At 37.1% G+C, this 15,143-nt stretch overlaps 1 protein-coding gene across 1 annotated transcript; it reads right to left on the bottom strand.

The window, feature by feature from the left end:
- Positions 1-244: 244 nt before the first annotated feature.
- Positions 245-1,426, bottom strand: LOC147483457 (uncharacterized). The gene has a single exon (XM_086579569.1). It carries the CDS (start codon positions 1,424-1,426, stop codon positions 245-247), a length of 1,182 nt encoding a protein of 393 aa, XP_086435695.1.
- Between the last annotated feature and the right edge of the window lie 13,717 nt (positions 1,427-15,143).

The raw sequence follows: 15,143 nt of genomic DNA, 5'->3' as shown, positions 1-15,143 counted from the left end.
GACTAGGAAACCTACCATTTCCCCTCTCATTCAAAGTATTAGCAATTTGACCCATTTGAATTTCTAACTTCGCAATAGATTGCGCGTTTGAATGCAAACTCTGTTGGGTATCCTTTTGAAATCGTTGGGTGTCTTGATGAAATTGAAAGGAACTCTGCATGAAAAGACTAAGAGTGTCCTCAAGAGATGGTTTCATAGATGGTGGAGGTGATTGCTGGTATTGTTGAAACTGGTTGGAAGGAACTTAAGCATATGACTGGGAAGGAGGATTCACAGGTGACACCCCTGGATCAGTTTGATGCGGCCCATTTTTCCATGAAAAATTGGGATGATTCCTCCACCCAGGGTTATATGTGTTAGAGTAAGGGTCACCAAATGGTTTCTTATTATATGTGTTGAGTGCATTAGCTTGTTCAGCTATACACTCATTGAACGCAGACATAGAACGACACGTTTGGGCTGTGTGCGCGGGACTCTCACATAGCTGACATACTTGACTAACTGACTTGACATGAGAACTCTCCCCTTTTAACTTAAAGGATTCCACCTCCCTAGCAAGATTGGCTAGTTTGGCACTCATCTCAAAATTGCCTCTCACCTCATAAACACCACCCCTTTTTGGTTCAGCAGCTACTTGTACACTTTTATCATAGACCCTTCCTGGAGATTCCCATTGCTGAGAACTTTCAGAGATTGTCTCAAGAAGTTTCCAAGCTGCGTCCTCTTGCAAAGAGAGGATATCCGCCCCACTTCGGGACTCAACAAACTGACGGTGTGAAATCGACAACCCCTCAAAGAAAAACTGCACTAATTGCCATTTCACAAAATTATGGTGAGGACACCTCAAAAGAAGATCTTTAAATCTTTCCCAACATATATAAAACTCTTCACCCTCTTTTTGAGTAAAATGCATGATCTGTCGCCGAAGGCTAGTAGTCTTGTGCATGGGAAATAATTTAATGAGAAACTTAATGTTCAACTCATCCCAAGTAGTGATAGACTTAGACTCTAAGGAATTCAACCACAACTTTGCCTTATCTTTCAGTGAAAAAGGAAAGAGGCGGAGTTTGATAATCTCTGGTTGGACTCTAGGGAAGTTAAGAGTACCACATATATCTAAGAACTCCTTAACGTGAAGATAAGGGTCTTCAGAATCAAGACCATGGAACTGGGGAAGAAAGTTTATGATAGCCGCCCTTAACTCAAAATTAGCATCACACGCAGGAAAATCAATGCAAGAAGGATTAGAATTAAGGACTGGATAATAGTAGTCCTTAAGGGTTTTAGCTTCGGGTTCTGCTGCCATTTCTAACAAATGTTTTTCTAACTCGCCTTGGTTTGGATTAGTAGGTCCCTTATGAAATGTTCTTTCGATTTCCGGATCAAAAGGTGTTATATCAGGATTTTCAGAACGGGTTTCTACCATACACAACCTCTGACTCTAGATGATGAAAACCTAACTCTACAATGAAAGACAACAGATGTAAAATGAAAGATGTGGGATGATGCACAATCACAGAAAATAAGCAACAAATCTCAAACCGAATTGAATTTTTAATTAAAAAAAAAATGCTCCTAAACCAGGATAACACGATTCCCAGTTCTTGTGCTAAAAGCACCGTCACTCGATCCACGTGTCAAACGAGCTTTCCTAGTGAGCGGGCTAAAACCTGTCCTAATGCAATATGCCTAAGGCTGGTCAAAGGTGACTTAACCAATCCTAAATGCAAGAAAAAAATACGAAAACAGACAAACACACAAGTTCAACCCCACAAAGTTAAAAGCGTACCTCCGGCGTGAACCTTCAAGGGCCACTTGCGACGCCGGGTGACAACAAGCAAGCTCCTTTGATTCTTCTCTATTAAGCTTCGAACTTGTATGCTCTAATATATATATATATATATATATATATATATATATATATATATATATATATATATATATATATTTAAACCTGTAAAAATCAAAAGCAAACACTTAGACTACGGAATAAAACTAAACTACGACTAAACCTAAACTATGAATTACGTTAAGTAAGACCCTAAACCTCGATTGTACCATTGCAATCCCCGGCAGCGGCGCCAAAAACTTGATAGGAATTTAGTCGGTCTAAATTAAATAGACTAATCTAACCCTAGTTAAACCACAAGCGCACAGCTATCGTTGAAAATAGTTGCGACAAGCAGGTCGATCCCACAGGGATTGCTACTGCGGACAAACGAGTATTAAAATTATACTTAACTAATTCGAACAATATTCTTTTATGGAATTTGGAATTACTATTAACTAAAGCTAATTATTTTAACTACGTTTATGAAAAGAATAAATTAAACAATTGAAATTAAACGAACAATTGGAGAGAAATACTAGGACTTTAGATTCCGCCACTAAACCTTTTAGTCAATATTTTAAGATTAGGTTTCAATGTTTCAAATTAATACGAGAAACATCCAAATGAGAATTCACTGTTTCTCGGGATTTTATCGTGACAACACTATTTTTTTCATAAAAGCATCTTTCAAAATTCAGCACTAAATATCAAAGGTAAAAGATTACTCGTCTTTTGACGGCACGAATAATATCTAAATTTAATATTTGCAATTAAATCAAGCTTTGATCAATAACAATATATATTCAAATGACTAAGGATGCATGACATACAAAGTGAAAGAATAAACTACTATCAATCGTGAATATATTGAACGAAGATTAATCGGTTAATATCTAAGTGAAATCATCAAAACCCAAACTCAAAATAATAACATCAAGGCTAGGGCTTCATCTTAGCCCTAGCTAATAGTTTAGCAATTCATAATAATGGAACTGAAAATAAAGAAAAGGTTAGGAGAACTCATGTCAACAGTGAAATCTCCTTGGCTTTCCTTCGTCTCGTTCTCGATTTCCGTCGTCTCAATTCTAAGCCTCCAAAGATCCGGTGTTCTCGCTTTTCTTACGTGTTTGTTCGAGCCCCTTTTCTCTACTGTTTCTCTCTTCTATATATAATGGATTAACATCGAGAGTTTGATTTGAATTAGAAGTATCTAATTCGGTTGAGTTGCATGAAATTCGGGATTGGACCCCCCAAAGACTCGGTCCTTTGTTCGTCCAGTTTCTCCTTTGGAATGAAACTCTCAGTTTCTAATTTTATCGCGAGAGTTCCCAATTCGATTCCATTTGGAAATCGGAGTTGCGGATTTGGCTCGATTCTGTTTTTGTTTCTATTCGTGAGTATTCCAGCTATGAAAACATAGTGGGCTTGACTTTGATCAGGTGGTGCGGGCTTGGGTATAGAATGGTGATTGCTGGAACAAGTGAAAAGCAAACAAGCTTTATTTGGGTGCTAGTTTTTGCAAGGGAAGTAGATGGGGTTTTGGGGCTCTGTTCGTGCGAACTGAACTGGAGAAGAAAACTGTTTTGATCCAGTGGTCCGGTAGCTAGAAGCTACAGTGGGAACGGGTTTTGGTGTTGATGGGCTTTGGTGTTGATGGGTTTTGGTGTTGATGGGTTTTGGTGTCCAGCACTTGGATCCGGTTTTTAGCTAATGGGACTAAACTTAACTTTGGCCCATATTTCGACAAACAGATTCATTCCTCACTTTGATAGTCACGTGCCCACTAATAAACGCCCACTAATAAATTTCTAACCAGCTCACCAGTTCCCGCATTCTCCCAAACCATCACATTAATTTCTTGTCAGACCACAAACAATTCCATATTTTTTATTGGTGCATTCTACTTCCTGTTATTCTTTTATATCCTCTTTTCTTTCCTTAGCCCAATATTCACAAGCCCAACTAAAGGTAAATAATAACCCAGTAGTTCACCAATACTGTTTCGGGAAGCTCCACTAAACTGCATAACCCTGCCAGGCCAACCACACCAGGGGGACTAATGCACTGACATCCCGAATCTCGACAGTTTCCACACTTTTAATCATGTTAAGACCAATTCCTGTAATATCACCAAAAATACACTAACTAAATCAAACAAATAAATTAAACGAACTAACTAATATAAAATTGAGCGCAAATATATAGCATTTATGCGCTTATCAAGGATTCCCTTGATGGTAGGAATTGTAGTTCGTGGATGGCCGTATAGGAGAGTTATTGAAACCTAGAGGAGCTTGCAGTTGGGTAGGGGGACGCCAAGCCAAATTAGGATGTTGCCACCAAGGTGCATTAGGGATATTGAACACACAAGCCTCTTCAGATGGTTGGGGAGGGCACTCGTATGCCAAAGGACAATTAAAATAAGAGTGTTCAGGACTTAAGCAAATAAGACATGGGGAAGCGTTGGCGCGCATCCATGACTTGTTTGGGTTTTTGATCATTCACTTGAATAGAAAGAGCATCTACCTTTTTGGTTAAGGACTCGATCAGAGTTTTTAATTCCAGATTGGGTTTGACCTCGAACATAGACATAACTTTGGTAGGAGTGTCTTCAGAAGATCTGGAAGAATCAGTGTTACCCCAATGGGTGTTTCGTGAAGCCTGTTTCTCGAGAAAAGTGTATGTTTTAGTAGCGCCTTTGTCCATGAAACAACTGCCATTCATGATATCTAATGTTTCCTTTTGATGGTCCGAGAGACCATTAAAGAATGACCGTACTAAGACAGCGGTGTCGAGTTGATGATGGGGGCATTCGAGAAGCAGATCAGTAAATCGACTCCGTGCTTCCATAAAAGATTCTTGGGGATGCTGGCGAAAGAATTGAATCTTCTGAAGCATTTATGTAGTTATCTTCCGAGTATAGAACTTCATCATGAAAGATTGTACGAGCTTGGCCCATGTATCAAGGGATTGTTGTGTTTCGCCTTGCGAGCCAAAATGAAACTTTATCAGCTAAGGTGAAGGGAAACAACCTAAGCAAGACTTGTTCGTTGGTAACGGTCGGATGGTGGAATGTGTTAGCCACTTGCTGAATCCAACGAAGGTGATTGTACGGTTTTTCATGGTCTAGACCATGGTAAATAGATAATAAACCGAAAACGTTTGGCAGAATACGAAAATCACCTGCAATCTCATCGAGTTTAATACAGGAAGCAGGTCCTTCTTGTAAAACAATATAGAAGTCTGAGAGGGGTTTCTCTACTGTGGGATTTTCCTGGGCCATAACTATGGGAGCTAATGGCAACGGAGATACTTGACGAGGTTGATTTACGGAGGAAGAACTTTGTCTAGGGGATAACTTATGCAGTTGTTTATTGTACTTCCGACGATGATACGCATGTTCTAATTCCTTATTAGAGCCAGACCGAAGTCTCATGCAAACACAAATTTTAACTCAAGGTTTATAAGGAACGAATTATGACAGGAGGATTAAGAATTATGGAAAAAGAAAGGTGAATCATGTTTTCCTGAGCTGTTACTAACTTGAGTAGGTAAGCTAGGTGATAAACGTAGATATTAAATAGTTTTACTCACAAATAAGCGAAGAAACTAGATGTAAGTAAAACTAAAACTAGACTAGATTGTTTATCAAAGTTTCTTATACTCTCGAATCTATCGAAGTAGAGAGGAGTAAAAGATTCGTTCCACTCTTAGTTCTTTAGCATTCAAAGTTTTCTTTATATTATCAGTCCTAGCCAAAGTTAATGAGAGTAATGGTGGGAAATTATACTACGATGTGACTTATACTAACAAGTTACGCTAATTTAAACTACAAAATTTCTAATTTGACTATATGATAAGGAATTAGGGGTGATTGATTCCACCTTAACTCGACTTAATCAATTAACAAAGATTCGTCGTGATCCAAATTTCAATGCTTTCGCATATCAAATTGGTATTTCTAATCCCTAATTATACATGGCAATCTCTACCAATTAATAACTAGCATGTGAAGCAACCAAACCCATTCTCATGGTGAACTAATTACTTTCTAGAATTGAATAGATTATCACGACGATTTCTAAGTTAACAAGGATCAAGCTTCATCAAGGCTTCTTCAAACCCCTCTAATGGAGGTTTAGCCTAGAATCATTATGCTATTATTTCCATATGAATCTAACTAGACATCATATAAAGATTCTAACTTTACTAATTTAACTAATTAATAATTCAAATCTAAATTAACAACTAAAAAATGATTAACAACTAAGATCGAAATTGATTCTAATGAATTTAATAATTAAACTAGATTATGATTAACTAATTATGAAATAAAGACAACTAATTTATGAATTTAACAATACTAAAACTTAAACAAGACTTTAATCAATAACTAAATTGGAATGAAATTGAATACTTTATTATAAACTAATATTTGATTCTAAAAGAATAATCTATTTGTTCTAACACTAATTAATTGAAAAGTAAAACTAGCTCTAAAACAAGATAATGGAAAAACTAATTAATGGAATAAAACTCAAAAACTAGATCTAGATTATCCTCCAATGGCTACTTGCTATCTAAACTCCTTATTTTCTTCAGAGATAAGTCTTGTGTGTGGAAATGGAGGAGACCAGATCCACATTTTCGTGCATGGGCTGAAGAGCCATGTTTTAGGCCGAAAATCGAGTCCAAAACCTAATCTCTTTAGTCCACAGGTCCCTTTTCAGCTGGATCTAACTTTAGTAGGATTTTCATCCACTTTTTCTCCTCTTATTGGGTTAAGGTTTGGACCATTGGAAATTTCTTTCTGAGTCGGTCGTTTTGACATAAGGTAGGCCTAATTCCGAGGCCTGAGTCCAAAGATACGGTCTTCAGAAGTTCTGCTGACTTTTGTGTGTTGTTTCTCCCCGCGTTGACTTTGACTTTTCAGCTTTTGACCGGAATTTACAAAGGCTTTTTCTCCTTGAATCTTGGCCTTTAATCACATAACTCCTTAGCAACCAACCTTTGCTCCTTTATCTCACCAAAGTGACACATTTATGCACATAATTGACTACAATGCCTGAAATACATAAAAGTACGTAATCAGCATTAACTCTTATTTATTACTCGCATAATTGGTCTAAAAGTATTATTGTTAAGGGGTTAAAACTACAGTTTTGGGCTCTTATCAAAATTCAGGTAACATATTAGTAGATGGAAAACGCTTCGTAGTGCGTGCATGATGTAAGTTATGCGAACGAATGAAATCTAATTCGTAGATAATGTCAACCCAAATCATAATACAATTAAACAACCTAAGCAACACAAATGGAAAGTTGAACAATATAGAACAGAAAAATAAACACCCCACCCCAAACAAATTTTTGGCAATGAAGTTTGAAAATTTGTTTTAACGTGGGTCGTTTAAGGTTAGATTCCCGAGACTTCCTTGATTACTATTTTTATGGTTTTGATATTTTTTACTTTTTATGAATAAGATTTAATATAAGAAAAAAAAACAATAAATACATAATTCACACCATAGAAGAACATGACTCAAAAACCGAAAAACATGCAAGAGTGGAAAACATGAATTATGTTAATCGTGGACTTAGGATTCGGTACTTACAGCCACACACTCCATAGGGAGGGCCCGGTTACCTGAATGGTGCACTTACCAATATATGGAATTGTAAGGAAGTACACCAAACAACAATATGAGCCGTTTATAGTCAGATACTCAAGACTTTAACAAACAACTGGATATATATATATATATATACCCCACAGTTTTCCATATATCAACAACCTAAAAAGTTGTGGGTCTTTCCATAAATAAATAACATGGAATGCACCCCCAAACAGAATCAAGCACCAAGATTTTCTACGACGTAACTTATTGAAGTGAAAGCGAAGTTTGATAGATCTAGAACGTAACTGAGAATGCACCTTCTTTTTCATCTTTGACCGAGAGGGTGTCGAAGTGAATGATCATGAGAAGATGGATGTTCATGGAAGATATGTTGGATATGGATAAGTTTTAGAAGTAAGGAATGGAAAAAATGAGAATGTGGGTTTAGCACAAAACTCATTCATGGTGTAGGTAGGAACTATCTTAATTTTGAAAATGAAGGTGTCAAGTGCCTTTCCCTTAGGAATTATTTCTGTATTAAGAGGATTTAAAAAATTGTTAAGCACAGAAGAAGCAAGAGGGTCAAGTGCAAACTCCAGGTTCCGTTGAAAAGTTGGAAGGTGGGGAAAATTGGTGATGGAAGATAAATGAGTGTCAGCTAGAGCTCTCAGGTCTAGATTATTAGAAGCCTTGAGATACCTTGAGATATGCTAGACATTCCTCAATAGGTGGGTCAAAATAATCACTAGGATATAGGGTGAAAAATTCGTCTTCTGTCATAGTGTCAAGGGATAAATGGATGTTGGCAAGGTGGGACTCGCGAGGTGGCAGGGAAGAGTTGCAAAAAAGTTGAAGGAAATCTTCCTCAATTTCATCTACGTCCAAGGAGTCCTTGTCGAAGTTGGAACTTCCAAAGGAAAGGAATTTGTGCATCTGGTCATCCGGAAACGTGGTTTTGAAATAATCATGAGCTAAGCTCTCTATCATGCTAACCTCTCCATCGATATTCATATCAGAAAACTATTTGCTCATTTTAAAAATATTGACCTCAACGGAAAGATGCCCAAAGGACAAGGACATCGAACCATCGCGACAGTTTATAAGCACGTTGGTAGTTGCCAAGAAAGGGTGCCCTAAAATAATCGGAATAGAATTGTTAGCGACTTCTGTATCGAGGATAACAAAATCCACAAGATAATAGAAATACTGAACCTTAACCAGCACATTTTCCACTACACCCGTAGGATACTTGATAGACCTATCAACTAATTGCAACGTCATTGTTGTAGGTTGTATTTCCTGTAGACCTATTTGTTTATATAAATAATAAGGGAGTAAGTTAACACTCGCCCCGAGGTCTAATAAAGCAGTGGTCATATGAGTATCCCCTAAGGTGCATTGTACAGTAGGACGACCAGGGTCCTTGTACTTAACGATTCCATTGAATTCCGTTAAAGTTGGAAACTGTTCAGTTAAAAAGGCGTCTTTAGGAATCTTTGTTTTATGCCTAGTAGTGCACAACTCTTTAAGAAACTTAGCATGGTAAGGTAACTTTTTAATCGCTTCAAGAAAAGGTAAGTTTATCGTTAGATTTTTAAAAACTTTCCTAATCTCGTCAAAATTTGTATCCTTGTTTAACATAGCTAATTTCTGAGGAAATGGTGGTTTCTCTCTATATTTAGCATATGGATCAACAGGATGGTTAACCTTGCTTTTATGTTTCTTAGGTGGTGGTTTAGCTGGTACCTCTACAGGGGTAGGATATCATCTTCAGTTATCATTTCGGTATCTAGTTCGATATCCGGTGTAGGGACTACTGGTGGGGTAACTATAGGGATAGTTACTTTGTTATCAACCACTCTGCCTGAACGGAGAGTGGTGATGGAATTTATCTCACCTACGTTTTGCATTTTCGTTACTAGTATTACCGTTTACCTCAAAGGCTGTGTTTGGTGTTTTAGGATTATGTATCGCTTGTCCTGGAAACACACCTTTGGGTTGTACTTTCTCTTGTGCTAACTGCTGTAAGAAAAGTTGGATGGCTTGTAAAATCTGTTGTTGGGTTTGGATAAAGGCGTCAAAACGATCCGGTTGTGGATGAGTGTTAGCTATAGGTTGTGTGACAGGAACTGTCACGTTGATGATTAATGGGTGGATTTTGATAGTTATTATTTACCGGAACGATACCTCTATTAGTATTATAATTATTATAATTACCCTGACCTTGTCCTTGTCGTGGTTGAGCTTGGTTGTTATAATTATAATTACCCTAACCTTGTCCTTGCCTTGGTAGAGCTTGGTTGTAATTGTTTGTTGGCCTAACATTTGGGTTAAACAACCTTGGAGGTTGTTAATTATTTTGCCAACCGAAGTTGGGGTTTTGTCGCCATGCTGCGTTAGGTTCGCTATTAATGGAACAAACATTATCTTGTTGTAATGTTTATTGTTCATAATCAAAAGGACAATAGGAGTCAGGATGCTCTGGACTCAAACAGAAATTACATAGATTGGTGTTGACATTCATGACGGGGATAGGCGTTTGTTGAATAGAAATAGCCTCTACCTTTTTAGTTAGAGATTCGATTAAATTTTTAAGTTCAGGACCGGATTTCATCTCAAACATACTGGTAGCCTTAACTGTTAAAGAAGAACTAGCGAACGGGAGATATGGTTCTACACCCCCCCCCCCCCCCCAAGTTATTATTACGCTTAGTTTGATCTTCTAAAAATTTATAAGCCTCTGAGGCTCCCTTACTGAGGAAACTACCCCCATTCATTATGTCAAGCACCTCTTTGTGGTGGTGTAACAGTCCCTTGAAAAATGCACGAACTAACGTGTCTTTCGCAAGGTTATAGTGTGGACACTCTATAAGAAGATCGGTGAAACGATTCCAAGCCTTTGAAAATGATTCATGAGGATTCTGTCGAAAGAAATGAATCTTGGAAAGCATTTCATCGGTCTTCAGTGGTGGGTAAAAATGTTCCATAAATAGCTGAACAAGTTTGGCCCACGAGTTCATAGAATTAGGCGCTTAGGCAGTTAACCAAGACACCGCCTTATCGGCTAAGGTGAAAGGAAACACCCTCAGTTTAATTTGTTCAACACCAACTGTAGGATGGTGGAATGTAGTAAGGACTTGGTCAATCCTACGTATGTGCTGGTAAGGTTTTTCATGGTCTAACCCATAAAAAACGGGTAACAAATTAAATATATTTGGGGGGATTCGGAAATCCCCCACTGGGTCTGATAGAACGATACAAGATTTTGGGTTATCGTTCAAGGCTTTGTAAAAGTCAAAGAGAGGAGAGTCTCTTTCTTCAGCCATTATATCAGGTGTGGTGTGTGGTATGCTAGCTAGAGGTGTAGTGAGTGGTATACTAGAAAGGCGTGTTTGTTGACGTTGCCAGTTGATTACGTTAGGCGTTTTCTTCGGCCTAACTTTAATCTCGTGCAAGGTGAAGACCAATCTTAACTAAACACAACAACACTCCAAACAATCCTGATATGCTAGTATGAATCTCTAACAGGAGATGCAAGGTGTGGAAGAAAGGAGTACCGGATTGCCTCCTTGCTTCGCTTATAAATATCATCTTGTTTACGCGAGCTCAGTGTATATAACAAGTTAGAACACTGAAAATTTTGAAGAAATGGAAGTTTGAAACAAACCTGTGGAAATCGGGCAGTTTCAGGTTTATTGGTCGTCGCTTCGTAAAACTCAAGTTCCAGTGTTTTTAGCCAGGGGCGCTTGAGTTTTGCCTTGGCAAGGTGCGGGTCGCGCTCAGGTAAAAATTGGAGTTCCAAGCATTTTGGCGCGGGTGGCGTTCCAATTTAGCCTGCCTAGGGCGCAGGTCGCGCTCAGTGTAATTCTGCGAAGAAAATTTCAGTGCTGAAATGAACAACCACAGTTAGAATCAACAAGGGTAGGTGGGTTATAGGACTTTGGAAGACTAACAATACTAAGGAAAACAATACTAAAGGGAACTAAGATGACAACGATGCCATTTGATATACGTAGATATTAAATAGTTCTACTCACAAATAAGCGATGAAACTAGATGCAAGTAAAAGTAAAACTAGACTAGATTGTTTATCAAAGTTTCTTATACTCTAGAATCTATCAAAATAGAGTGGAGTAAAAGATTCGTTCCACTCCTAGTTCTTTAGCATTCAAAGTTTTCTTTATTATCAGTCCTAGCCAAAGTTAATGAGATTAATGGTGGGAAATTATACTACGATGTGACTTATACTAATAAGATACGCTAATTTAAACTACGGAATTTCTAATTTGACTATATGATAAGGAATTAGGGGGGATTGATTCCATCTTAACTCGACTTAATCAACTAACAAAGATTCGTCGTGATCCAAATTTCAATGCTTTCACATATCAAATTGGTATTTCTAATCCCTAATTATACATGGCAATCTCTACTAATTAATAACTAGCATGTTAAGCAACCAAACCCATTCTCATGGTGAACTAATTACTTTCTAGAATTGAATATATTATCACGATGATTTCTAAGTTAACAAGAATCAAGTTTCATCAAGACTTCTTCAACCCCCTCTAATGGAGGTTTAGCCTAGAATCATTATGCTATCATTTTCATATGAATTTAAACTAGACATCATATAAAGATTCTAACTTTACTAATTTAACTAATCAATAATTCAAATCTAAATTAACAACTAAGAAATGATTAACAACTAAGATCGAAATTGATTCTAATAAATTTAATAATTAAACTAGATTATGATTAACTAATTATGAAATAAAGACAACTAATTTATGAATTTAACAATACTAAAACTTAAACAAGACTTTAATCAATAACTAAATTGGAATGAAATTGAATACTTTATTATAAACTAATATTTGATTCTAAAATAATAATCTATTTGTTCTAACACTAATTAATTGAAAAGTAAAACTAGCTTTAAAACAAGATAATGGAAAAACTAATTAATGGAATAAAACTCAAAAACTAGATCTAGATTATCCTCCGATGGCTACTTGCTACCTAAACTCCTTATTTTCTTCAGAGCTAAGTCTTGTGTGTGGAAATGGAGGAGACCAGATCCACATTTTCGTGCATGGGCTGAGGAGCCATGTTTTGGGCCAAAAAATAGAGCCCAAAACCCAATCTCTTTAGTCCGTAGGGCCCTTTTCAGCTGGATTTGACTTCAGTAGAATTTTCATCCACTTTTGCTCCTCTGAGTGGGTTAAGGTTTGGACCATTAGAAAGCTCTTTCCGAGTCAGTCGTTTTGACATAAGGTATGCCTAATTCCGAGGCCTGAGTCCAAAGATACAGGTCTTCAGAAGTTCTGCTGACTTTTGTGTGCTATTTCTACCCGCGTTGACTTTGACTTTTCAGCTTTTGACCGGGCTTTACAAAGGCTTTTTCTCCTTGAATCTTGGCCTTTAATCACAGAACTCCTTAGCAACTAACCCTTGCTTCTTTATCTCGCCAAATTGGCACATTTATGCATATAATTGACTTCAATGCCTGAAATGCATAAAAGCATGTAATCAGCATTAACTCTTATTTATTACTCGTATAATTGGTCTAAAAGTGTTATTGTTAAGGGGTTAAAACTACAGTTTTGGGCTCTTATCACTAGGATAGCGTGAAAATATTTCAGCAGCTAGGTCACATGAGAGAATTGAGGGAGGTTGTCTGTGCAAGCACGATCCTTAATTAGGTAACCTCAATCTTTCACGTTTGTTAGACACTGATGGAATAGGAAGATGATTGATGATGGTAGATTATGTGATTATTATTAATATGATTATGATGAAATTTAATTATAAGGATTTTTTATTTTTTATTTTTTTATTTTTTATTATATTTATATAATAAAAAAGAGAGATGCCAAAATAAAACATGCAATTAAAAATGAGAGATGCCAAAATAGATGACTAAACATGCAATTAACACATGCTAGTTTAATACAGAAAATCTACACATGCAACTTTATATTACTTGTACGTGAATAAAAACATGTCTTACGCATGCAATAATATATAACTACCAATACGTGCAACTAGATGCGAGTTAGGGGAATGTCGAGAATGAACTCATGCAAAGTACGTAATTCCGTGTACGTGAATGGATATAACATACACAGACAATAATACTCTAACCAGGTGGTTTTAAATCACGCATACATCCAAATATATTCGAATCATATTGACCGTGTTAATGTGAATATGTAATGACGAACCACATTTACTTAGGCAAAATTCTATACATGCAAAGAGTTCTCATGCCAACATACAAATATGCGAGGTAAAATAGGTTGTAGCAATCAACCAAATAATATCCTCGACAAAGTTTGAGGAGTTTAAGAATGCAAAACCTGGCGTCCCGCTTTTCCTTGTATAACGATCGAAGTAACGGCTGAGCTCGTGATCTTACTTGAAGTGGAATAAATAGGTCTAGATAGTTCAAAATAGTACTGATAAGGAAAGTTGATTGGACCTGAAAACTAGAGTGCAGATACTCCAGGTTAGTCTCGCGCGCTACTATAGAAAGTCTCGTCCGAGACTGTAAGATCAGAACAGTACTTCAACTTCCTATGGAAGTTTTAGACTGTACTAATGATAATAATCCATATCTGTTTCACAGCTACTTGTTAGTAGAAAAAGAAAAGTTGGAACAAACAAGCACGTAACACGTTAGTATCGTAAAAAAAATGAAAATCGAAAAGATGAGGGGGTAGGAGAGGGTGTGTTGTTCAATGATGTATTAAGTCCAGTTGTTATGTTAATTGTCCGCAGTCCTTAGGCGTGCAGTGGTGCCATTTGATAAAATATTATTTTCCTGTTTGAATTCTTTAGTCTGAAGTCCGTAGTCTGCAGTCCAAAGTCCAAAGTCCGTAAATGTCCGATTAGTCAAGTTACCTTACTCACGCGGGTTGGTAGGATAGGTCAAGTAAGGGATCATCCATACCTTAGGGCTAGGAAAGGTTCACAACTGGATATACAACTTTTAGTGAGTAGGATTTAAGGTTATTTCTTAGGTTTAGATAAATTAACGGCAATGCAAGTAATGTAAAATAATAACGATGATTTCGACATAAATTAAACAAGGATAGAGAGACAGGAAAAGGGTTAACTATACTCATGCAAATTCGGTTTCCAATTTTTGATAACCGTATCACTACAGCTCTAATCCGTCCCGTATTCATAGACAAACCCGAAACGGCGTCGAGTATCGATCCCTAGTGAAACACACTCATCTTTGAGCTCATCATGCTAGCATAAGGAGTTGAACTAATATTCCATCTCTGGAATATCATTTCAGCTCTTGGCTTGATTATACATCAGCTGGACAAACCAGAGTGTTGGCGAACACCATAGGGTCTCGTGTGAGACTGTTCTGGAGCATCAGCACTCCAAATTTGGCCAGTCTCAATTATTTTGGGACCGGATGTATAATCTACACCTAATTCCTAAGTAGTGATTCTAGAACATTTAAAGCGTTAACCAGATCGGAACATAAGCGTCATTAACCCTCCCCCTTGGGAGAATTTTAGCTCATGGTCATGATGGATGGATTAATCTTATTGAATATACTAAACAAGTAATTAAAGAACATGAATTAAACTTGAAAATAACTGAACTTTTATTAAGTAAAAAACTTACAGTACTGAAGCTGGCATGAAAGCGGAAAGGAGAAAGCTACGTACT

The sequence above is a fragment of the Coptis chinensis genome, chromosome 8 (assembly GCF_015680905.1).
Source record: "Coptis chinensis isolate HL-2020 chromosome 8, ASM1568090v1, whole genome shotgun sequence".
Taxonomy (NCBI): domain Eukaryota; kingdom Viridiplantae; phylum Streptophyta; class Magnoliopsida; order Ranunculales; family Ranunculaceae; genus Coptis; species Coptis chinensis.
The sequence above is the reverse complement of the archived record's forward strand: the minus strand, read 5'-3'. Positions and strand labels throughout refer to the sequence as shown.